This window comes from Monodelphis domestica, chromosome 2 (genome assembly GCF_027887165.1).
Source record: "Monodelphis domestica isolate mMonDom1 chromosome 2, mMonDom1.pri, whole genome shotgun sequence".
NCBI lineage: Eukaryota > Metazoa > Chordata > Mammalia > Didelphimorphia > Didelphidae > Monodelphis > Monodelphis domestica.
Genome location: NC_077228.1, coordinates 275,205,171 through 275,228,366, shown reverse-complemented (window position 1 = coordinate 275,228,366; position 23,196 = coordinate 275,205,171). Strand labels below are relative to the sequence as shown.

Below are 23,196 nucleotides of genomic sequence, written 5' to 3'. Positions count from 1 at the left end.
CGGGTTCCACCCTGGAGAAGCTCACATAATGAAGAAGTAAATAGAAATAGGGAAGAAATCAGGGAATAAATATGGCAGATAAAGACCCCAGCCTTTCTTTGTCAACCGGCCACTCCTCGGACGTGGGGCGGGAGCCGGGTGTCAAAGGAGGGGAAGGTGGGAAGCTGAGAAGAAAGGAGGCTATTGGAAAGAGCGACTGATTGAGAAGGAAAAAAAACCATTAGGCACCCTTGATTCCTGGAAGATCCTGCCTCCCATGCCTCACTTGAACGAATCAGAATTCTAAAAGAGCGGGGAAGCAGTCTGGGGCTTTGGCAACAAGCATAATTTACACAGCGCTGGAAGGGAAGCTCCGCCTTTTCCTCTCCGGTATCTAGTCCTTTTGCTTTAGAAGCCGGAAGTGTGCTCTTTGGCGGCTAGTCCCCCGCAGAGTCTCTGCCGGAAGTAGAGGCTAAATGGGCTCCGGCATGGCAGCTGTGCCCCCTGACTCATGGCAGCCCCCCAACGTTTTCCTGGAAACCAGGTGAGGTGTGTGGGTGTGTGGTTTGAGCTACCAGGCGAAACGGGCCGAGAAAGCAGGACGAGGCCAGGCGAGGCCGGACGGGAACTCTTCCCCTGGACGCTGTGTTTTAAGCTCCCTGCAGCCACCACTCCAGCCTGATTACCTATAGCCTCTCGCTCACGCCTTGCTCAGGATTTTCTCCGCTAACTCCGGCCCTGGTCTCCTCACCCCTCCGCTCCCCAGGCTATGTTAAGCGTCTTTAGTCTCTTTTTCCTCCCTGCCCGAGTGGTTAAAAAAAACAAAAACAAAAAAAAAACAGTTCACTCCCTTGCTTAAAAACCTTTAGTGACTATCCATAGTTAAAATCCAAACTCGATCGTGTGGCGTTCTGCCATGGTCAATTACCCAGCGTTTGTGGTCACTTCGAGAGAGTTTTGCCGGAGCAGGAATTTTCGGCCCAGGATTAAGACAGTTATTTAAAGCAAAGCACACTACTTTGTATATAGTAGACCCCTTAATAAAAGTGGAAAGAACAAGACTAAGTTCGAGAGACCAGACTAATAATTCCTTGCTGCATCACTTGCTGGATGGTACTTGAATATATAACATTTTGATTACAAAAGGACAGATTCTTTTGTAGAATATGAGAATTGCACAAGCCCATCTCGAATGTCCTCTTTGCCTGTGCTAGTTTATGATGATCTGAGGGTGGAAGCCATATTAGCAATTAAATTAAGCCACATCTTCAATAAATGCATCTACAAGTCATTTATGAGGGTATTTCTTGGAAGGAATGAGCAGTTATAATCCATTTGCAATCCACACTTAAGCCTGTATGATTCTTGTTTGTGTCTTGTAAATCTTACAAAGAGGATTTTTTCTACTACACTGGAGACTTCCCTGTAGGTCTTTTGACATTTTGAGGGAACCAGTGTAGCACTTGGGCTATCCATCTGTTACCCCTTGCTTTCACAGTAAGAATGGCCCACCTCCTTTTCCAGTTACAGTTCCTGCATAATGTCTTTTGCATCTCTTCTTTATTGGTAATATGATGCAGCCGTCTTCTGTCCGTCATCTGTCTCTACAATATTCTTTAGATCCCCCATTATTTTGATTCTTTGAAGATTGTGGTATTCTATGATGTGCAGCTGTATTGCATCACCAGAAGAATACTAGTGTTAAGCATATGGGTTTTTGCCTCAGGGAGCAGATGGTATCCTTGGAAGCACTGCACAATTTCCCCAAATGCAATATTGCTAATTTTCTTTCTATTTTATTTTGACCTGTGTAATGGCTAGCTGAGATAAATGTTGTGTACACTGCATATCCAACTTTATGACACAGTTTAGACTGATGGTGTCAGAATCAAATAGTTTAACATCTTTGGTTTAAACAACAAGTAGTCTTCATTTATTAGTTCTTTTGTGGATTGTTAAGCAGATTACTTTGAAATGGTTATTCTCTTTGAGGAGTCTCTAGTATAGAACTGTGAACACAGTATTACTCTCAAACTGGAGCTTCTGAAAGTCCTTGCTCTCTCTTCCATTTGGATTGCCTAGGACATTCCTCATGGCAGTGGCAAACTCCTTTGGTAAATATTTGACTTATTCTTTTATATTTCACTTGTTATTCAGATACAGAAGATTGTTGATTTATGGTTGTATCTATCAAGGAATTTTATTACATGATCACAGAAATTTAGTTGGGAAGAAACTTTAGAAGTCAGCCAACTCAACTCCCTTATTTTATCGATAAAAGGCCCACAGTGGTTAAATGGATAACATGGGTAGGACATAGGAGGGTTGTGATTTGAATTCAGGTTCTTTGACTCCAGATTCACTACTTTTTCCTTAGCATACCACTTCACTTCATTATCTCAGTTGATGCATGAGAAACCTTGTGTTGGAGAAAGACCTTTAAAGTAACAATTTCCTCAACTGCATCAGACTTGTTAAAAAAAAAATTAGTACCAGAGTTCAAATGTGCTTTTGGACACTTCCAGGCTGTGTGACCCTGAGGAAGTCACTTAACCCCAATTACCTAGTCCCATGTTGGCAAAGGTATGTCATGTATACCCTGGCCTGCCAGAAGGGGCTGCTCTGTTCCCCCTCTCCACTGCCCTGAGGACAATTTTCACATGTCCTGCCCTTCTGTCCAATAGCAAGCACTTCCTCCCTCTGCTGTCTGGGGTAATGTAGGGAAGGGGGGCTCACAGGCAGCTTGAAGGTGCAGTCTGGGCACCGGATCTCCAAAAGGTTCTCCAATGCTGACTTAAAGCCCATGCCTCTCTTAGAATTGATACTAAGACAGAAGGTTAAAGTTTTTTTTTTTAATTTGGTCAATTTCATACATTATTCTTTGGTTACAAAAATCATTTTCTATTCCTCCCTCCCCTCCCCTCCCCTCCCCTCCCCTCGCCCCTCCTATAGCTGATGCGCAGTTCCACTGGGTATTGCATGTATTCTTGATCAGAACCTATTTCCATATTGTTGGTATTTGCATTAGGATGTTCATTTAGAGTCTACATCCCCAATCATATCCCCTTCGACCCATGTCATTAAGCAGTTGTTTTTCTTCAGTGTTTTTACTCCCAAAGTTTTTCCTCTGAATGTGGATAGTGTTTTTTTCTCCTATAACACTCCAGGTTGTTCAGGATCACTACATTGCCACTGCTAGAGAAGTCCATTACATTCGATTGTACCACAGTGTATCAATCTCTGTGTACCATGTTCTCCTGGTTCTGCTCCTCTCACTCTGCATCAATTCCTGGAGGTCCTTCCAGTTCACATGGAATTCCTCTACTTTATTATTCCTTTGAGCACAATAGTATTCCATCACCAACAGAGATACCACAATTTGTTCAGCCATTCCCCAATTGAAGGGCAACCCCTTCATTTTCTAATTTTTTGTCACTACAAAGAGCACAGCTATGAATATTCTTTTTCCTTATTATCTCTTTGGGGTACAAACCCAGCAGTGCTATGGCCGGATCAAAGGGCAGACAGTCTTTTAGTGCCCTTTGGGCATAGTTCCAAATTGCCCTCCAGAATGGTTGGATCAATTCACAAGCCCACCAGCAATGAATTAGTGTCTCCACTTTGCCACATCTCCTCCAGCATTTATTACTTTACTTTGCTGTCTTGTTAACCAATCTGCTAGGTGTGAGGTGATACCTGAGAGTTGTTTTGATTTGCATCTCTCTGATTATAAGAGATTTAGAACACTTTTTCATGTGCTTATTAGTGGTTTTGATTTCTTTAACTGAAAATTGCCTATTCATGTCCCTTGCCCATTTATCAATTGGAGAATGGCTTGATTTTTTGTACAATTGATTTAGCTCTTTGTAAGCTTGAGTAATTAGACCTTTGTCAGAGGTTTTTGTTATGAAGATTGTTTCCCAGTTTGTTATTTCCCTTCTGATTTTGGTTACATTGGTTTTGTTTGTACAAAACCTTTTAAATTTGATGTAGTCAAAATTATTTATTTTACATTTTGTGACTCTTTCTAAGTCTTGCTTGGTTTTGAAATCTTTCCCTTCCCAAAGATCTGACATGTATACTATTCTGTGTTCACCTAATTTACTTATAGTTTCCTTCTTTATGTTCATGTCAGTCACCCATTTTGAATTTATCTTGGTGTAGGGTGTGAGGTGTTGATTTAATCCTAATCTCTCCCACACTGTCTTCCAATTTCCCCAGCAGTTTTTGTCGAATAGTGGGTTTTTGTCCCAAACGCTGGGAAGAAGGTTAAAGTTTTAAAAAGAAGAGAAAATAAAATAATTTGTCCAAGTCTGCTGGTTTCTAGCTCATATTTTATTCAAGGATACCCTCTAGCTATATGTATGTCATTTGGAGAAATGAAGTAAGTAGATGGATTACTAGTTATTGATGCCCTGTCCAATTTTTTTTTTGGTAATAGTACAGTTGTGGTTTTTATTTTTCCATCATTCAGTAGGTTTCTCCCTTTTAAAATATCTGGATATTCAATTTCAGATATCTAAGTATTATAAAGTTTCTCATTTGGTGCTTTCAAAATTGTATTGTTTCCAGCCCATATTTATATATGTGTACTTAGTCTAGTCCAGGAGCTTATCCTTGTCTTCCTTTTTAGTGAAATTTCCAGATCAAGTCACCAAACACTGTGATAGTTCCTGCTCTTGAGCATTCCACTGGGAGATAAAATATGCACAAAAGAAAATGCAATACAAGGAAAATCAAGGAAAGGGAAGCATTAATTCCAGAAGGATAAGGGAAAATTTTATGTAGGAGGTGGCACCTGAGCTGAGTCTTGAATGGAGACAAGGATTCTGAGAGGTGGAGATAAAGAGGGAGAGTATTCCAGGCATATGGAATGGCTTAAGTCTTGAGAAATGGGAGATAAAGTGTTAAGTTTGGGGAACTTAGACTACATGAGAAAGAGTAATTTGAAATAAGTTCAGAAAATTAGGTTGGCACCATAGTAGGAAGGACATCAGATGCCAAGCTAAAAAGTTTATAGTTTATCCTTGAGGCAATAGGGAACTAGGAGATTTTTGAGCAGGGAAGTGATATGGTTAGATTTACCATTAGGAAATTTTCTTTTTTCTTTTTCTTTTTCATTAGAAACCTATAAACTTTTTTTTTCAAATACATTTAGAAACAGTTCTTATTTTCTGACATTTTGTGATCCAGATTCCCATTCCTCTCCTTTAGATGCTAAATAGTCTGATAAAGGTTATACCAGTACCATCATGTGATACATATTTCATATTCTTCATGCTGTGAGAGAAGGCATGTATTGTGAATAGTGGTATGCTTTCATCTGCATTCACACTCCAACAATTCCTTTTGTGGTTGTGGATGGCATTTTTCATCATGTATCTTAGAAACTTGTATTGCTCATAATAGTTTAGTCTTCATAGGTGATCATTGTACAATATTCCTGTTTCTCTGTACAGTATTCTCGTTCTACTCACTTCACTTTGCATCAGTTCATCTCAGTCTTTCCAGGTTTTTCAGTACTCATCCTGTTTGGCATTTCTTATGGTGCAGTATTGGCCCATTACAACCATATACCACAACTTTTTTAGCTCTTAGGAAGATACCTTTGGCAACTGAGTAGGATGGATTGGAGAAGAGAGAGCCTGGAAATAGTGAGTATAGTTAGGAGGCTGGGTGATCAGGGAGGGCCTGAATGAGGTTGAAGGTTGGAATAGTGATAAGAGATAGATATGATAGGTGTTGTGGAAGTAAAATAAACTGGCTTAGAAATTGATTGGTATTGGTTATATTTTTTCAATTCAGCAAACATTTAACAAGCACTTCTGTATTCCAGCATACAGGATGCAAACAAGAAGACACAGAAGGAAAAGATCAAAGGCTGTAGACCTCAGTGGTTCTAGTCTAATCTCCTTTTAATAATTTAGGAAACTGAGGATCAGAGATGTGAGATAACATGGACTGGACTTGAACTCAAATGCTCTGATTCCAGAGTTCATGTCAAGGATTGGTGATTATTGAAAAAGGAAATTGAGAAAGAGTAATTATATAGGTAAAGAGAAGAATCAGAAGAGAACAGGATTATGAAATTCAAGGGTTACAAGTGTTTAAGAGGAAGGGATGGCTAGAGAGGCCAAGGACCATGAGGACTTTGAAAATGCTATTGGATTTAGCATTTAAGAGACTATTGGTGACCTTGCAGAGAACCATTTATCTCAAATGGTAGAGTCAAAAGCCAGGTTGCAAAGGATTGAGAATCTTGAGGAAAAGATCCTGAATGATGGTGTTTGTCAGGAAGTGATATTGGGGAGCAAGGCATATGCTAACTCTTTAAGCACTCCTCATTGGAGAGGGTGGCAGGGATTTAGTGTCTTCTGGAGAGAGCTAGATTCTTTAAGTATAAGAAGGTGGAGTTTGTTTAAAATTAAGCAATGGTTGGGAAATCCAGAAGGCATATTGAAGGGATGGAGAGAGATATCAAGAGATTTTTGCCTCGGGAGAAGGTGACTTAATCACTGGGATTAGGGGATCTGGCAGTGAAATTTTACTACCATAAATATCAATTGGTTGGAATAGCTGCTTTCCAGGAACCTGTGATGATGGAGAGGCATTGGTGTGGATTTCCACTTCCTCGTACAGCACATTCAGCACTGAAGTTGTAAGAGTCCAGATTTCATGGTTCTACCATTACTGATAATTTAAATAATTTTTTAGTATTAATATTAAATATTTATTGTCTTCATTTTCATCTAGAAATATATGTAGTATAAAATGGCCTATTTGGGTCTCACTTAAAGTTTTCTGTAGACTCATTTCTAGACTTCACTTTTTCTGATTTAATACTGCTTGTAATTTAACATTGTAGCCCCCTGAGTTTTGCAGATGAATTTATAGTTTAATCTAGTATTTCCCTTGCTTATATATCTCTCCACTTGGTCTACTGAAATGGTTTCTGTACTCTTTCCACATCACTGTGCTGATTGCTTTACATTAGTTAAACTTGAAAAAAAAATTTTTTTTAATCCTTTACTTTCTTAGAATCAACACTGTGTATTGGTTCCAAGGCAAAACAGTAAGGGCTAGACAATTATAGTTAAGTGACTTGCCCAGGAACACATAGCTAGGAAATTTCTGAGGCCAGATTTTAACCTAGCATCTTCCATCTAGGTGTGAGCCACTTAGCTGCCCTACCCCCCCAACCCCCCCCCCCCCCCCCCTATTAGTTAGATGCCTTTTCCTCTAGGGTCTGGTCTACTTGGACTAGATGAAGTCTCTTCTAGTTCTAAATCTGTGATCCTGTGAAATATCCATTGCCATTTCTTTGACATCAGTAGCTTGTTTGAATCCATTAATTGTAAGAATCACATACAGTGACTTATTATTTGGGCAGTTTTTTTTAATTTGATATTGATTTTGACCTTTGCCATAATAATTTCCTATCAAGATATAACCATTTTGAGGTGGAGGGACTTAGTTGCTCACTAAGAAATAATGATTTTCCAGTTTGCTTTTTTTAGAGGAAACAAACATTCATGTTGCCTAGGTTTAGGCCATCTGGGTAGTCTATAAGCTTTTGACTTCTAATTTCTTCATCGTGAATCTTTGTTTTCTAACATAGTTTTAGCTGTGATCCTTATGACTACCTTTTTTATTTAAGCCATCAAGTATTAAAATATATATTGCCTTTTTTTGGAAGCTCTCAATCAGTTTTCTGTACCTCTTCATTCTGCATAGGAGATGTTGCATAAGTCACAGTCATCTTTGTGGTGGTGTCTCTGTCTTTCTCTTTGCTTGTGTTCAAACACCGAAAGATGAGGGGGACTATGTGTGCTGTGAAATGAAGATACTTGTTGCCTTTGGAAATAAGATAAAACAAACTCTATCCTTTTATTTTGCTTCTCCTATGAGCTCTTGAACTACACCCATTTATTTTCTAATTTCCTCCTTCTGACTTAATATCTGGCACTTGAGATTGGTATAGTTTAGTTGCTACCATAATAAGTTCACTTAGTTAATGGACAGGCATCTTACATTTAAAATATCAGCAGTTAAATGTTTATAGATGGTCTAGAAACTGTGATGTTTAGTACCTTTAACCCCTTTTCTACTATTCTACTGTCATTCCTGTAGAAGCAGAACAGGTGGTAAAGTCTATTCAGTATTCTTTTTTTCATGGACTGCCATGACCAGAGGATTCATCATCTTGTGGGTAACCTACTTGTGGATTCTCTATACTTAATGGGGCTGAATCTTCAATCTACCACTGGAATCATACTTGAAAATTTTTTGGCTTGGTTGAACTTTCTAGACCTCAAACTCTACTGGTGTAGCTTTTGAGACTCCATGACCCTCTCTGCTGGGCCACCCTCTTACCAAAAGCCTATTCATAGTCCAAAATCTAGTACAAGTTTGACTTTTTCCAGAAAGCCTTTACTGTTCATTCTTATGACTTGAATATTGGAAGAAATGCATTAATTGGGTAATTTAATGAGTTGGATTATAGTTAATTTTATATATACATATATATGTACATAAAATGTGTATGTATACATGTATATGCAAAAGTAAGCATATATACACATACTTCTGAAACTTTGGAGAGGGAAGTTTATGTTCATATATATGTATATGTAGCCTCGGACACTTGCTAGTTTTATAACTCTTGGTAAGTCACTTCACTCTATTGACCTTGTTTTCCTCATCTGTCAAATGAACTGGAGAAGGAAATGGCACACCACTTCTTTATCTTTGCCAAGAAACTCCCAAATGGGGTCAACAAAAAGTGGAATGTTGTTGATGAAAATGACTAAACAACAGGAATATAGCAAAATTTTGAATCTCGACTTCTTTGATATTTTACAAAACCATTTTCTTTACCAAAGCAAGGCATGCTTTTTTGTGTTTGTGGAAATTGAAAACACTATTTTGCCAAGCATGAAATCCAGTGTTTTTTTTTTTTCATGCATTCTCAGCATGCTAGATGTGAATCTGAACTGCAGTACAATTGTTGGTTATATCATCTTGACTCTTGCTGTCCTTCTATCTTGTAGCATGGGGACCGTTGTGTTGGAGCTGTATTGGAAACACGCCCCCAAGACCTGTAAGAACTTTGCAGAGTTAGCTCGACGTGGTTACTACAACGGCACCAAGTTTCACAGGATCATCAAAGACTTCATGGTTCAAGGTGGTGATCCAACAGGAACAGGTATGACCAATACTAATCAGGTTACATAGAAGCACTAGATTTGTTATTCTACTTCCTTAAAGGTTTTATTGTTGATGGTATTGATCTCCCTTGACCATGTGTTCCTTAGAATTAACCTTAGAATTAGATGGCTCAGGGAAATTAGATCCAGACCTAGAGATAAATCTGACCTAGATAAAGTCACTCGATCCCCATTGTCCAGCCCTTGGAACCAATATACAGTACTGATTCTGAGATGGAAGATAAGGGTTAAAAAAAAAAGATAAATACCAAAGTGACATGGGGAATAAATACAGTTTTCTGGCACTAAAAATATACACATCAATAAAAACAAAATTAAAGTGTTCCTTATTGTGTCCACCTTTGTTTTGACTTGGATGGCTATTTGGCCTACCCATAATTCTGTCCAGAGTAGTCTATTAAAACTTTTGGAGCAGAGGCTTGGAAATCTATATAGCTTTTTGTTGATGGCATTGGTAAGGAGTTATGGCTTCTAGCCTGGGTCAGCCTGACATGAAAGCCTTGGCTCCCTCTTCATCCCTTCTCTCTAGAGTATCTTTATTTTTTCCCCTCCTTCTTGTTCCTGTCCTTCTGTTTTTAAATACATTTGTTTTCTTTTTTATTTATTTTTCTTTTTTTTTTGTTTTTAAATATTTTTCCACAATTACATGATTCATGTTCTCTCCCTCCCCCCTCCCGGAGCTGACAAGCAATTTCACTGGGTTATACATGTGTTATCACTTGATACCTATTTCCATATTATTCATTTTTGTAAGAAAGTAATCTTTTAAAACCCAAATCCCAAATCATATACCCATACAGACAAGTAATAAATCATAAATCATTTTCTTCTACATTTCTATTCCCACAGTTCTTTCTCTAGAGATTTATAGCGTTCTTTCTTATAAGTCTCTCAGAATTGTCCTGGATCATTGCATTGCTATTAGTCGCAAAATCTATCACATTTGATTGTCCCATAGTGTTTCAGTTACTGTGTACAATGTTCTCCTGGTTCTTCTCCTTTCACTCTGAATCAGTTCATGGAGGTCTTTCCAGTTCGTATAGAAATCAAGCAGTTCTTTACAGCACAATAGAATTCCATCACCATCATATACGACAATTTGTTCAGCCATTCCCCAGTTGAGGGACAACCTCTCATTTTTCAATTTTTTGCCACCATAAAAAGCGTGACTATAAATATTTTTGTACAACCCTTTTTTATTATCTCTTTGGGGGTACAAGCCTAGTAGTGGTATTGCTGGATCAAAGGGCATGTGTTCTTTTAAAGCTCTTTGGGCATCGTTCCAAATTGCCCTCCAGAATGGTTGTATCAATTCACAACTTCACCAGCAATGCATTAATGTCCCGACTTTGTCATATCCCCTCCAACATTTATTATTTTCCTTTACTGTCATATTGGTCAATCTGCTAGGTGTGAGGTATTTGTCTTCATTTTGAGAGAGGTTTTTCTTTTAAGCCTTACTACCCTGTTTTTCATTTACCCTTTGTAACCTCAGCCTGAATAGATTCTGACACTCTCATCTCTGGCTAGTTTCCTCATCATTCTATCAGAATTATTTTCTCAAAGGCCAGTGGTGCTTTTCTTTTAGCCAAAACCAATCATCTTTTCTGAGTTTTTATACCTTTTTGATTTCTCTTTATTGACCTACTTTCTTTAGATTCTTTCCTCAAAGTTCATAGCTGTTCTTTTTTAAATCTCTTTTCTTTCTGAATACTCCTTCTCTGATTCCATTTATTTATCTCCATCTCATTTTGTACTTTACCCATTTGCATCTTTTAAATTTTAGTCCTAGAATCTTTGCTCTTTTCTCAACTTTTATTCCCTCACAGAGTATATCCAGTTGAATGATTTCAGTAGCTATGTGTATGCAGATGACTTAAAATGTCAACCCTGAATTACTACCTTCCATCCAGTTTTACCTTTTTTACAAGTCGTTGAATGAATAGAAAGGAAGTACAGAAGGACTATGTTGTAGTAGACAGGGTGTGAGTATTGAAGTCAAGATATATATATATATATATATATATATATTTAACCCTTACCTTCTGCCTTAGAATCAATACTATGTATTGGCCAAGGCAGAAGAGCCATAAGGGCTGGGTAATAGGGGTTAAGTGACTTGCCCAGGGTCACACAGCTAGGAAGTATCTGAGGTCAGATTTGAACCCAGGACCTCCTAGATCCAGGCCTGGCTGTATCCATGGAGCCATCTAGCCATCCCCAAAGTCAAGATATTTGAACTAGCACTGACAACTAGTAATTCTTTGACTAAGACAAGTCACCTCTCTAGGTTTAAGCTTCCTTATCTGTAAAATGGGTATAAAAATACTTGCATAACAACTTCACAGGGTTGTTAATGTTGAGAGATATTTGTAAACCTTAAAATGCTATAGCAGTGTAAGTTATGGTCACTCAGTCCTGTAGGGTGTTCCAAAGAAATAGATCCATGGTTTCTGCCTTTAAGGAATTTGAAATCTAGCCGAGGAGGTGAGACCTACTAAGGAAATGCTTGCTCTTGCGATATAGACTCTGTTTAAAGGAGAACTGAAATAGTTTATAACAAGGGAAAGGTCATGGTAGGGGTTTAGTCCCTGAAGGCTTCATGGAGTATCTCAGTTTTGAACTGAAGATATGGTAACATTTTGATTAACAGGAGGCCAGGGTGAGTGCAGGAGCAAAGACCCAGAGACAGAAGGGACCATGGTGTGTCTGGGGAGTATTATGATCAGCTTGACTGGAATAAATGGTGGGTATGTGTTTGGGAGATAAGGTTGAGGCAGTTAATGGAGGCCTTTGACTTCCAGGCTGAGGACTTGGGATTTGAGCTGGGAGGCTATTTTAGGTTCTGAACCGAGCCAGAGAATGCTGTGATAAAAGAGGTGTTTTAGGAAGATTCATTTGGCAATGGCACCCACAGGGAATGGGAGGAGTAAGGGGGAGAAACTGGACGCAGAAAAGCCAGCTCTGAGAGCCTCGCAGGCAGGAAGCTGGGTGGCTCAGTGGATGGAGAGCCAGGCCTAGAGATGAGAAGGTCCCAGTTCAATATGACCCCAGACACTTCCTAACTGGGTGAACCTGGGCAAGTTACTTAACCCCCATTGCCTAGCCCTTATCACTCTTCTGCCTTAGAACCCATACACAGTGTTGATTCTAAGATGGAAGGTAAAAGAAGATGCCATATTTTCTTCTGGGAACAGGAAAGGAGCCAATGCAGTGGTACCATTTCTAGTTCAGAGTGAAATCTTAATGGCCAAGGCTGGGAGAACTTTGGTATGGGATGCCCGATCTGGAATCAGGTGGTTTCGTTTAAGTAAAATTATTTCCTGAATTTATATACATACTTCTCTTATCATGTAAATAAGGCCTGAAATAGGATGTTGTGGTCTTAAGTATGTGTGGAAAAATTAGAAAGGAAGGAAAGAGTACAAAGAAAGGGCCTCAAGATGGTGCCTGTAATAGAGATGGGAGATTACTGGGGATGAGCTGCCACACCTATTTTTCTAGGGGGGCCTGGAAGGTTTGGGAGAATTCTTTTAGTGAAAAACCCTCGGGCTCAAGTCATTGTACTTAGACTTGATGTCTTGAGTAGGCATAGGAAGCTGACTGGTCAATGATTGGATGAATGAAGAAGGTAATTTATTAAGCACTTAAAAATGCCCAGGACTGTGCTAAATGCTGGAGATAGAAATAGAAAAGTAGTTCAGGAAGAACCAGGATGACAGTATAAGCAGCAGCCCAACCAAAATCTCCCAATATTCTCCTCTGAATAATTTAAAATAATACCTCAATAAAAGAAAAAAGACTTTTTTTTTCATTGAGATCCGAATGGTTTTATTATTGTAATCAAATATTTAAGGCTCTCATTTTCTCTCTTTTTTTAAATTTAAATTTTTAATTTCATACATTGTTCCTTGGTTACAAAAATCATTTTAGTTCCCTCCCTCCCCTCCCCCACCCCTCCCATAGCTGATGCACAGTTTGTGTATCGCCTGTGTTCTTGATCAGAACCTCTTTCCATGTTGTTGGTAGTTACAATAAGGTGTTCATTTGGAGTCTATTTCCCCATTCATATCTCCTTTGACCCATGTCATTAAGCTGTAGTTTTTCTTTAGTGTTTTTACTCCCACAGTTTTTCCTCTGGATGTGGATAGTGTTTTTTCTTCTGTACCCCTCTAGGTTGTTCAGGGTCATTGCATTGCCACCAGTGGAGGAGTCCATTACCTTCGATTGTACCACAGTGTATCAGTCTCTGTGTACAATGTTCTCCTGGTTCTGTTCCTCTCGCTCTGCATCACTTCCTGGAGGATGTTCCAGTCTCCATGGAACTCCTCCACTTTATTATTCCTTTTAGTACAATAGTATTCCATCACCAACATATACCACACTTTGTTCAGCCATTCCCCAATTGATGGGCATCCCCTCGTTTTCCAATTTTTGCTACCACAAAGTGCAGTTATGAATATTCTTGTACAAGTCTTTTTCCTTATTACCTCTTTGGGATACAAACCCAGCAGTGCTATGGCTGGGCCAAAGGGCAGACAGTCTGAAAAAAGACTTTTGAGGAGATTAACAGAAGAAAATAGGATGGAAGGAAATATTCAGTAATCATAACTGAGTCTGAATGGGATGTGCTCAGCCATAAAATAGAAACAAATAGCAGAATGGATTAGACAGTACTTGAAACAGAAAAACATACACAGAGTTACAATAAAGGGTTGGAGCAGAATCTCTTATGCTTCAGAGGCAGGGTTAGAAATCATGATCTGAGACAAAGCAAAAGCAAAAATAGACCTACTTAAAAGTGATAATCAGGTAAACAACATTTTGCTAAAAAGTACCATAGACAATGAAGTAATATCAAAAGTTTGATGGGAAATTTCTCTGATAGAGGCCTCATTTCTCAAATATGTAGGGAACTGAATAAATTTATAAGAATTAGAGCTATTCCTCAATTGATAAATCATCAAAGGATATGAACAAGCAGCTTTCAGAAGAAGACATCAAAGCTATATATATAGTCATGAAAAAATGCTCATAGAAATGTAAATTAAAACAATTCTGACCTATAACTTTATACTTATGAGAAATGACAAATACTAAAGCAAATGAGGGAAAATAGGTATACTGTATAACTGTTGGTGGAGTTATGAACTAGTCTCTTTATTCTGAAGCACAATTTGGAATTACACTCAAAGGACTATAAAGCACACTCTTTGATCCAGCAATACCACTACTAGGTCTGAAGCCCAAAGAGATAAAAGGAAAAAGACTAAGATGTACAAAAATATTTAAAGTAGCTATTTTTGTGATGATATTTAGATGATAAAGAAATGGAGATTAAAGTGATGAACTGGTGCAAAGTGAAGTGAGAAGAACCAGGAGATCTTTGTGCACCAATGTTATATTAATGATCATCTATGAAAGACTTGGCTGCCCTGATCAATACAGTGATCCAAGGCACTTTCAACACATTCATGAAAAAATGCTATCCACCTTCAGAAAGAACTGAAGAACTCTTGAGTACAAATTGAAGTATAACTTTCTTGCTTTTTTCCTTTTTTTTTTGATGTGGCTAATAAGGAAATATGTTTTGCTTGGTTGATGTATAATTAATATAATTTTGTTTGCCTTCTCAGTGGGTGGGAAAGGGTTGGGAGGGAGGGAGAGAATTTGGATCTTAAAATTTAAAAAGAAAAGGATACTAAAAATGAGTGATCAATTTTTAGAAGTCAAAAAAAGTAAAGTGATTCAATCCCAATTATTCTCAGGGAATTTATCCTCTAATTAGGGGAGACAAATATATATAAGAAAGAGAGAGAGAAAAGATAGAAAGACTTTAGGATAGGAGAGATAACTTGGAAGTCCTGAGGGAATTTCAGCAAGGCAGATGGAAAGGCCTAAGGGCAGATCAGATGTCTGTGCCTGGGAGTCTGGAGGATGCATGTTACTGTATGGCAGATGTAAGGCCTGGAGGACCCTATGATGCAATGAATGTCAGGGCAAGTGTTAAGGTGTGGGAGTCTTTTGTTCTGGAAGGACTGTGGTTAATGATTCCAAGTAATGATTCCAATTCATCCAAGTATTGTAAGCAGTTACATCCTTTCTTGAAGTGTACCTTGGGAAGTAGAGAAGAGGACCTGAGAGTCCCAGTGGGGATTCTGGATTCTCTTCCACAGAACTGGGTTTGGGGAGGGTTTTGGTCAGTAGCCAGCCAGAAGAGTGAAAGGGACATAGGCAGGAGTGGTAGGGAATAAGAACACTCTGAAATACTTGTTTCCCCACAAGATTCTTTGGAGTTTTAATGGATTCTGGATGGCCTGGGACCTGGGAGAAGGAGGTCCATCCCTCTTCCATTTCCATCTTTCACAATCTTTTAGAGAAAGCATAGCATCAATAGAGTATCTCCTGATAGGACTTCATATGAGGCCATGTACACAATAAATGTAGGGCAAATGTTTTTGGCTGATTGACTTGCTTTAGTTTTTGTTTCTATTCTGGCGATGTTAGAATTATACAAAGCTAAATTTTACCATTGGCTTCATTGGTGATTGATTTAAAAAAAAAATTCATGTCTTCTGTCTTAGAATCAATACTATAAACTGGTTCCAAAGCATGAGAGTCAAGGGCTAGGCAATGGGGGTTGCAACTTGCTTAGGATCACACAGCAAGAAAGTGTCTTTGGGGTCAAATTTGAACCCAGAACCTCCCTTCTCCAGGTCTGACTCTCAATCCAGTGAGCCACCTCATAAAAACATTTGTTGCAGTGAACTTTTAGAATCTTCTTGTCTTAACTTCTCAACTTTATCCCCTACATTTGATTTCCTACTCCTAAATGGTAGTAGGGATATTGTTGGAATTATCTGTCTTTATGATGATTGCTGCAAGTCTTGCTTGCTTTAATGTTTTATACTTTCTTTTAAAAAATTAAACTAATTTTAAATGTTTCATTCTGTACCCCAAATCCATCCTGCCTCCATCAAAATCCTCTGGAATCATGTTTGATCCTTGTGTTTTTCTGAAAGTCTTTCAAAGTTGTCTTTATAGTTGTTAATCTTGCTTGTTTTTTAATCCTGCTTGTTTTAAAAAGAAACAGCTTTTATATTGGGATGGAATGGTGGCTTCAAAGGTCATAGCTGGACAGAGTAATTGTCAAACCATACCAAGTATGTATCAAATGGCATAGACATTTGATATCATTTTGGTTTCTACATGTCTTACACTTCACACCTACAGCATCATTCTGATTAAAAGCAGCTGGCTGTGCTTTTGTATGTCTTCTGAGACATTTAGATCCCTCTTTATTATTTTTATCTCTATTGAGCTTTCTATAAATTATTATAAGCTCTTGAAGGGCAAGGACCATGTAAATTGATACATTGCTCAGTATCACTATATTCAGGCAACCATTTGGTAAAGGTTTCCCAGTGGTCACATTTGCTGATATTGTTAGCTGTCTTGTGTTAACCTGTTTCTTCCCCAACCTCATTTTATTTGATTTTTACCATTTCAACTCAAAGGTCTTACTAATTCTTATTCTCTATTCTACTTGCTTTGGGCCTATTCCTCCTTTGTCTTGACCCCTCAGTGATGAGGGTCCCTTTTATTCCACCATCTAGGTCATTAATGATGATGTTCAATAACAAGAAATGGTATTCAATGAATCCACTGTGGCCACTCTGATTTTATTAGGTTCTTTTCCCTGCTGGGCTATGTAATTTTAAATAAGTCTAGGGGAGTTATGAGGAGAAGCTTGGACTGCTCATTAATATTTCCTTCCCTTTTGAGACAAAGTCCTTTGACCTTGGATCATCCCTTTCCTGTTGTGAGGTTGTGCAGTTAATTCATTTGTTCTCTTCCTGGGCAGGCAGAGGTGGTGCATCTATCTATGGCAAACAGTTTGAAGATGAACTTCATCCAGAATTGAAATTCACAGGTGTGTATAAATCAGACCAGAAAGCCAGGGCAGGGCAGTGGATTTTAAAATGTAAAAAGCTCTTCTTTTGGCTGTCACTCCAGGTGACTGGGAGATTAGCATGGGTTCTGGCAGCTGCTTAGCTCTGGTGGAACAAAAAGAATTGGCAGATATGAGAAAAGGTATTTCCTCATGGCCTGCTGAGTAATGTAAAGAGCCCTTCTGAGGTGTTTTGGCCTCTAAGTATTTGCTGAATATTGCTATTGATGGGTTTTCAGAAGCTGTCCAGAAAGATTTGTTGAACAGAGTGGTAGGGAGAGGATTCTGGGTAGTATATCAGTCATCTTGAGAGGGCAAAAGGTCTGATGAGAGCAGATATGAATATATTTGCCTGAGAAATACTCATCTAAGAATTGAGATGCCTGGGGACCAAGAAGAGAAATAAAAGGAGGTAGTCTAAAATAGTCCAATAAGACTGGGGATTTTTCAGGGATTCTAAGCAAGTGTAATGAAGACCAGAATTAAAGCCATAAATTTTGGAATCCTTAATAGTTCTGTTGTGAAGCTATGAGGTTCATTGCTACTTTTCCTGTCCCTTTTTCTCCCTTTCAGGGGCTGGAATTCTTGCAATGGCCAATGCAGGGCCGGACACCAATGGCAGCCAATTCTTTGTGACCTTGGCTCCTACCCAGTGGCTTGATGGGAAGCACACCATTTTTGGCCGTGTGTGTCAGGGCATAGGGATGGTGAATCGAGTGGGTATGGTAGAGACAAATGCCCAGGATCGTCCTGTTGATGATGTGAAGATTATCAAGGCTTACCCATCTGGATGAAATTGGAGTCTAGGCAGATACATTCATGGCCAACCCCAACAAGTTCATTGGAGATTTCTCAGTTGGCCAATTCCTAGGTGACCTGTGGACTTCAGGGCAAAATGACCTCTGCATTTGCATCTATTTGCTCATGAGTCATCATTGGACTTATGGTTTAGTTTTGTCCTGGAGATTAAGCTCAGTGTCTCAGATGCACTAGAGATTAAAGTGCATTTTAATTAAAAGATACTTTTTTCCTTCTCCTCAGGATATAAATGTCAAAATATGGTACATACACCCATTATAGCAATTGACCAGACCTATTCTCTCCTATATTTGTTTCTTTTGATCCATCTGGGAAAAAATTAAATAGAATCAGGAGATACTGGTGAATGTAGACTTATTCAATCCAAACCTAATTTCTTTCCAGGGAGTCCTACTCCTTGAATTTGGTGACTAATGGCAACAGAATTTGTATCTGATTTTGTGTGTGTGTGTGTGTGTGTGTGTGTGTGTGTGTGTGTGTGTGTGTGTGTGTGTGTAGAGGACTATAAATATAAATATGCATATTTGTGTTCAAACCTTTTCCACACACATGTATATATTTTTGAAATCCTGGGCACAAACAAGATTGTTTCTAAGACACCCCAAACAAAACAAAATCATACTGAATTTTTGCCAAATGGAAAACACTTCCAACAGAGAAGACAACAGTCAAATCTCTTAGAGAGTGTTAGGTGGGAGGGTTTATATATAATTAATTTTAAAATAAATTTCAGTCAAGGAAAAAAATAATTTTGTTTAACTCCTCATTTTCCAGCAAGGAAGTGAGATCTTCAGTGGCCATAATTGCAGACTATGGATTCTGTTGTTTGTTTTATGTTACCTTCATTTCTGAATGTTTTTTCCTTACCCCTGAAAACAATCCCTTGTAACTGAGAATAAGACAGCAAGAAGAAAAGAACAGTTCATCAAAGCTTACTAACTCATCAACCATCTGTCTGGACAGTTGTTGTTCTACACCACTGAGTACCTCTGCCTTTTTGAAGAGAAGAGAGGTGAGAGGTGCATTTCTCGTCTATTTGAGGACAGTTTTGGTTATGATAATCATTCAGCACTCAGCATGTATTCTTTCCATGTACATCATTGTAGTCATCGAATATACTGTTTTCCTGGTTCTACTGACTTTACAATTCATATAAGTCCTGCCACGTTTCTCTGAATTATAAATTCTCTTCTAAAAGTAGCTGTCTAGAGGTGAAAGGCATTATCACCTTAACTGCTTCAAACTAGGACCATAGTATACTTCACTTTTAGAATGTACTTCCTGTTATGTGGGGGAAGAGGAGGGGGGATAGAGTTAATACTATCATATTGCATGGGTAATAACATAAAATTGGATTTTGACATTTGGTTGTCATTCTCATTTGTAATATTCTCATGCCGTCTGTTAGTCATTATCTTAACCCTAATAATAAGCTTCCCAGCTACTGCAACAGTTAATATCTTTGAGATTTTGCATTGTTTTAGGTTTATGGATCTCTAGTGAGCTATAGTGGAAATAGGGCTTCCTTCATCATGATCATGATCATCATTATCATCATAAAAGTATTTCAGAGCTGTTGCATTCAAGAACAGCTCTTATTTAAAACAGGAGATAGAGCAGAGGAAAGAGAACATAAGCGATATCGACTGGTATTTGTCTGTGAGGGGGAATTAAATTTAGATTGGGTGAGATAGACTCAGCTGAGAGACCTGAGCTATTCATTTAGCTTGCAGGCAATCTGCCACTGTACATTTTCACCCCCGTGTTGATGGGACTGGTGCTGTACTTGTGTAGTTCTCCCCCCTTCATCTCCGCAAAGGGAAGACTACATCTTTTAATCTTCCTTTGTTACTCCCAGTAGATGCTTTGCTTTCCAAATAACATCATTTTAAAAAAATCCTTTATTAAGTGCTAAACTCTGAATGGGCTAAATTGGAGCCTTAAATGTGGGAGTAGGATAAGCAATGGAGAGCTTTGAGTGGGAGTGTTTGAGATGAGTAAGGATCCAGCTGAATATGGGCTCCATTATAACTTGAATTTCTATAGCACTTTTAAGATTTAGGAAACTGCCTCCCCCCAGACACAGAGAGAGAGAAAGAGAGGGAGAGGGAGAGGGAGAGGGATTGTGTTACTCTCCCTATTTTGCAGATGCTCACAGTCTTTCAGGTACTGGAAGGAGGAACTGGTAGAACTGGGCCCCCGGATTCCTGAGTCCTGAGCCCTTCCCACTCTTCTGTGTTCCTTCCCTCACTTATAAGAGTATTAAGTGCTAAAAAAGGAAGTCAAAACTGAGTAATTGAAGGAAAAAAAAACCTAATCCTCATGGAGAACAGATAATGAAGCATAATAAAAATACTTCCTCCTGTTGGCTGAAGAGATGGGAGACCACAGCATCAGATGGAGTCACTGGATTTATTGTTCTGTGCTTAAACTGCTTTTCTTTATTACGAAAGGTGGGGGGTGGGAAGCATTTATCTAGAAGTGACTGATTTAAAAAACAAAATACATCAGTGCATTAGAGCTAGAATGATCTTAGAGATTCTCTCTTTCTCTCTCTCTCTCTCTCTCTCTCTCTCTCTCTCTCTCTCTCCCCCCCCCACCCCCACCCCTATAGAATGGAAATAACTTTGGTAAAAAAGTCTGTGGGAGAAAAAAAATCTCCTGACTTCCAGTCTGCTATTTTTTTTTTCTGCCATCTCATGCTCATTAAATGAGACAGGGGAATTCAAGGTGTCCGGGGTATAGGGTTAGAATTTTAGACTTAAGAGGAAGCCCCTATAATAAAAAACAAACAAACAAACAAACAAGAAAAACTTACCTTCTGTGTTAGAATTGATACTAATTATAAGTTCCAAGGCAGAAGAGAGCTGCAAGGATTAAGCAATTGGGGCTAAGTGACTTTTCCAGGGTTATCCAGCTAAGAAGTTCCCGAGACAAATTTGAACCCAGGACCTCCTGTCTCCAGGCCTGGTGTTCTTATCCATTGAGCCACTCAGCTGCCCTTGCCCATATAATTTCTAAAGTACCCCTTTGTGACTGTGATGATGGCTTCCCCCAGCCCTGTTCTTTACACTTGTGTTGCATTGTTTGGTGTAAGAGGACCATACTAGATAGACTGGAATATGATGGACCAATAGAAATTAAAGAAAAGTCATGGAAACACAAGCAGTTGTGGCATTTGGGCAGATACAGCAACTTGACAATTTTCCTCTGCTCCTACGCCCTTTCAGCATTCCCCCAAACAGTAGACAATGATCTACGAGTGGATCTCTCAGCCTTTTGGGGTTCTTTTTGTCAGTTTTTGCAATGTGAGGCCCCTTTCTTTTGACTAAAGAGCAAGGGGGAGGATTCCCATCTCATCCAAAAGCTGTATTCTGTTTGTGTTCTATCCACATCCCTTTAGTAGCAGCAGCAGCAACAGCAACTTAGAAAGATAGAGTATCAAAGTATCAAAGTATCAAAGCTGGAGTTGACCATAGAGATTGCCTTGTCTTAATTTTATAACAGTGAATGTTGAGCCTAGAGTGAGGAAGTGACACATAGCTGGCTACTAAAGGGGCTTTGAACCACTAGGTAGCCTTGGGAAAGTCACAACTTCCCTGGGCCTCAGTTTACCTCATTTATGAAATGAGAGAGGCTGGACTAGATAGCCTTTTAGGTCCCTTTCACATTTTTAATGCTATAGAAGCAGGTTTTCTGACTTTTCCCACTGAATTGTACTGCTCACATCTAGCCCCCAGTAAAGGACATAAAGCTCAAGAAAGAAAAAGATGACTCATCAAGAAAAGGTTGGGGACACCCCCTTTCTTTGTCAAAACATTTTTAGTCAGGGTTAGGTCCTAAGCCCCAGTCTTGGGTTTAGTTTAGCAAACATTGGTCATCTAAATTCTGAATGTCTTGGTCCATTTTATTTTTATATTATGACCTAGAACCAAGGCACCAATAGACTTTTTAGCACAAGAAGTGAATTTAAAGGTTTACTAGTTCAACCTCATCATTTTACTATTGAGGAAATTGAGTCCTTGAGAGAATTGCTTTACTCTTGGTCATACAGGGAGTTAGTAACAGGGCTAGAACTGGAACCCAGGTTGCCTGTTGTTAAATAGTCTTCATTCCATCCCTGATCGGACCTTCATGATTGGTCAAGTCATTCCCTTTTGGTTAGGGTCAGTTTTCCTCATCTGTAACAGGACACATGCATACTACCTTCCTTTCAGGGTTATGAGCAAAATGCTTTGCAAACCTGAAAGTTCTGCTCAATTATGTTTTTACAAGTAAAATGATATTCAGACTTTTGAATCCATTTGAGTCACCCAAGGTGGTCACTCTCTTAACTTTATTATTATTTTTTTAACCTTAATGTCTATCTTGGAATCAATACTATGTGTTGGTTCCAAGACTGAAGAGTAGTAAGGGCTAGGCAATGGGGTTAAGTGACTTGCCCAGGGTCACACAGCTAGGAAGTATCTGAGGTCAAATTCGAACCTAGGACCTCCCTTCTCCCTCGGCCTCATTTTCACAGGAGTCTACAGGGAAAAGAGAAATGAAAAACATGTTTAAGCAACAATATCTACTGCTTTTGAAGCATTTGTGAATGCAGAGCATCCTTCAATTGAAGGTGTGTTTTCTTCCTCAAAAACAAATCTAAGATGATAGTTTCAACATTTTTTTTACTTTTTATTATGATTGTTACAAGCAACAAACATTTCAACATGTAGAGACTAGAAAAAGAAGATGGCATATGAAGCTGTAACTTCTTTTATGTACATTTTTTAAAAGTGCATATTAAATCTAATGTGATAGTATCAAACCTACCCTGCTTGTCTGTGCCTCTTTCTGAATTTCCTCCTGGTCTCCTCTGTATTTTTTTTAGTTAGGTTGACATTCCATTGCAACTTTTCATCACCCTCCAGCTCTAATTCTCCCAATCAAAAATAGAAGTCCTCCCTCAAAACAAATAAATATCATCTAACAAAACAAATGAACCCATTAACTATTTCTGAAACTGTCTCATTCTGTGCCTCTGGTCCATCACTTCTTTGCCAAGTGTTGGAAAGAATGCTTCATCAATCAATCTCTGTCAGCAGCCTTTATTGGATATTGCATTGGTTAGAGTTCTTGAGTCTTTCAAAATTGTTTTCTGTACATTATTGTAGTCATTATATAATTGTTTCCCTGGTTCTGCATCAATACATACAAAGCTTTCCAGGTTTCTATGAA

General features: G+C 38.7%; 1 protein-coding gene across 1 annotated transcript; it reads left to right on the top strand.

The window, feature by feature from the left end:
- Positions 1 to 359: 359 nt before the first annotated feature.
- On the top strand, positions 360 to 22,790 carry PPIL1 (peptidylprolyl isomerase like 1). Its single transcript, XM_001370047.5, has 4 exons — positions 360 to 523; positions 9,030 to 9,184; positions 17,071 to 17,139; positions 17,731 to 22,790. The coding sequence occupies exons 1-4, from the start codon at positions 456 to 458 to the stop codon at positions 17,949 to 17,951; spliced, it is 513 nt and encodes a 170-aa protein (XP_001370084.2). The 5' UTR covers positions 360 to 455; the 3' UTR covers positions 17,952 to 22,790.
- The last annotated feature ends 406 nt before the right edge of the window (positions 22,791 to 23,196 follow it).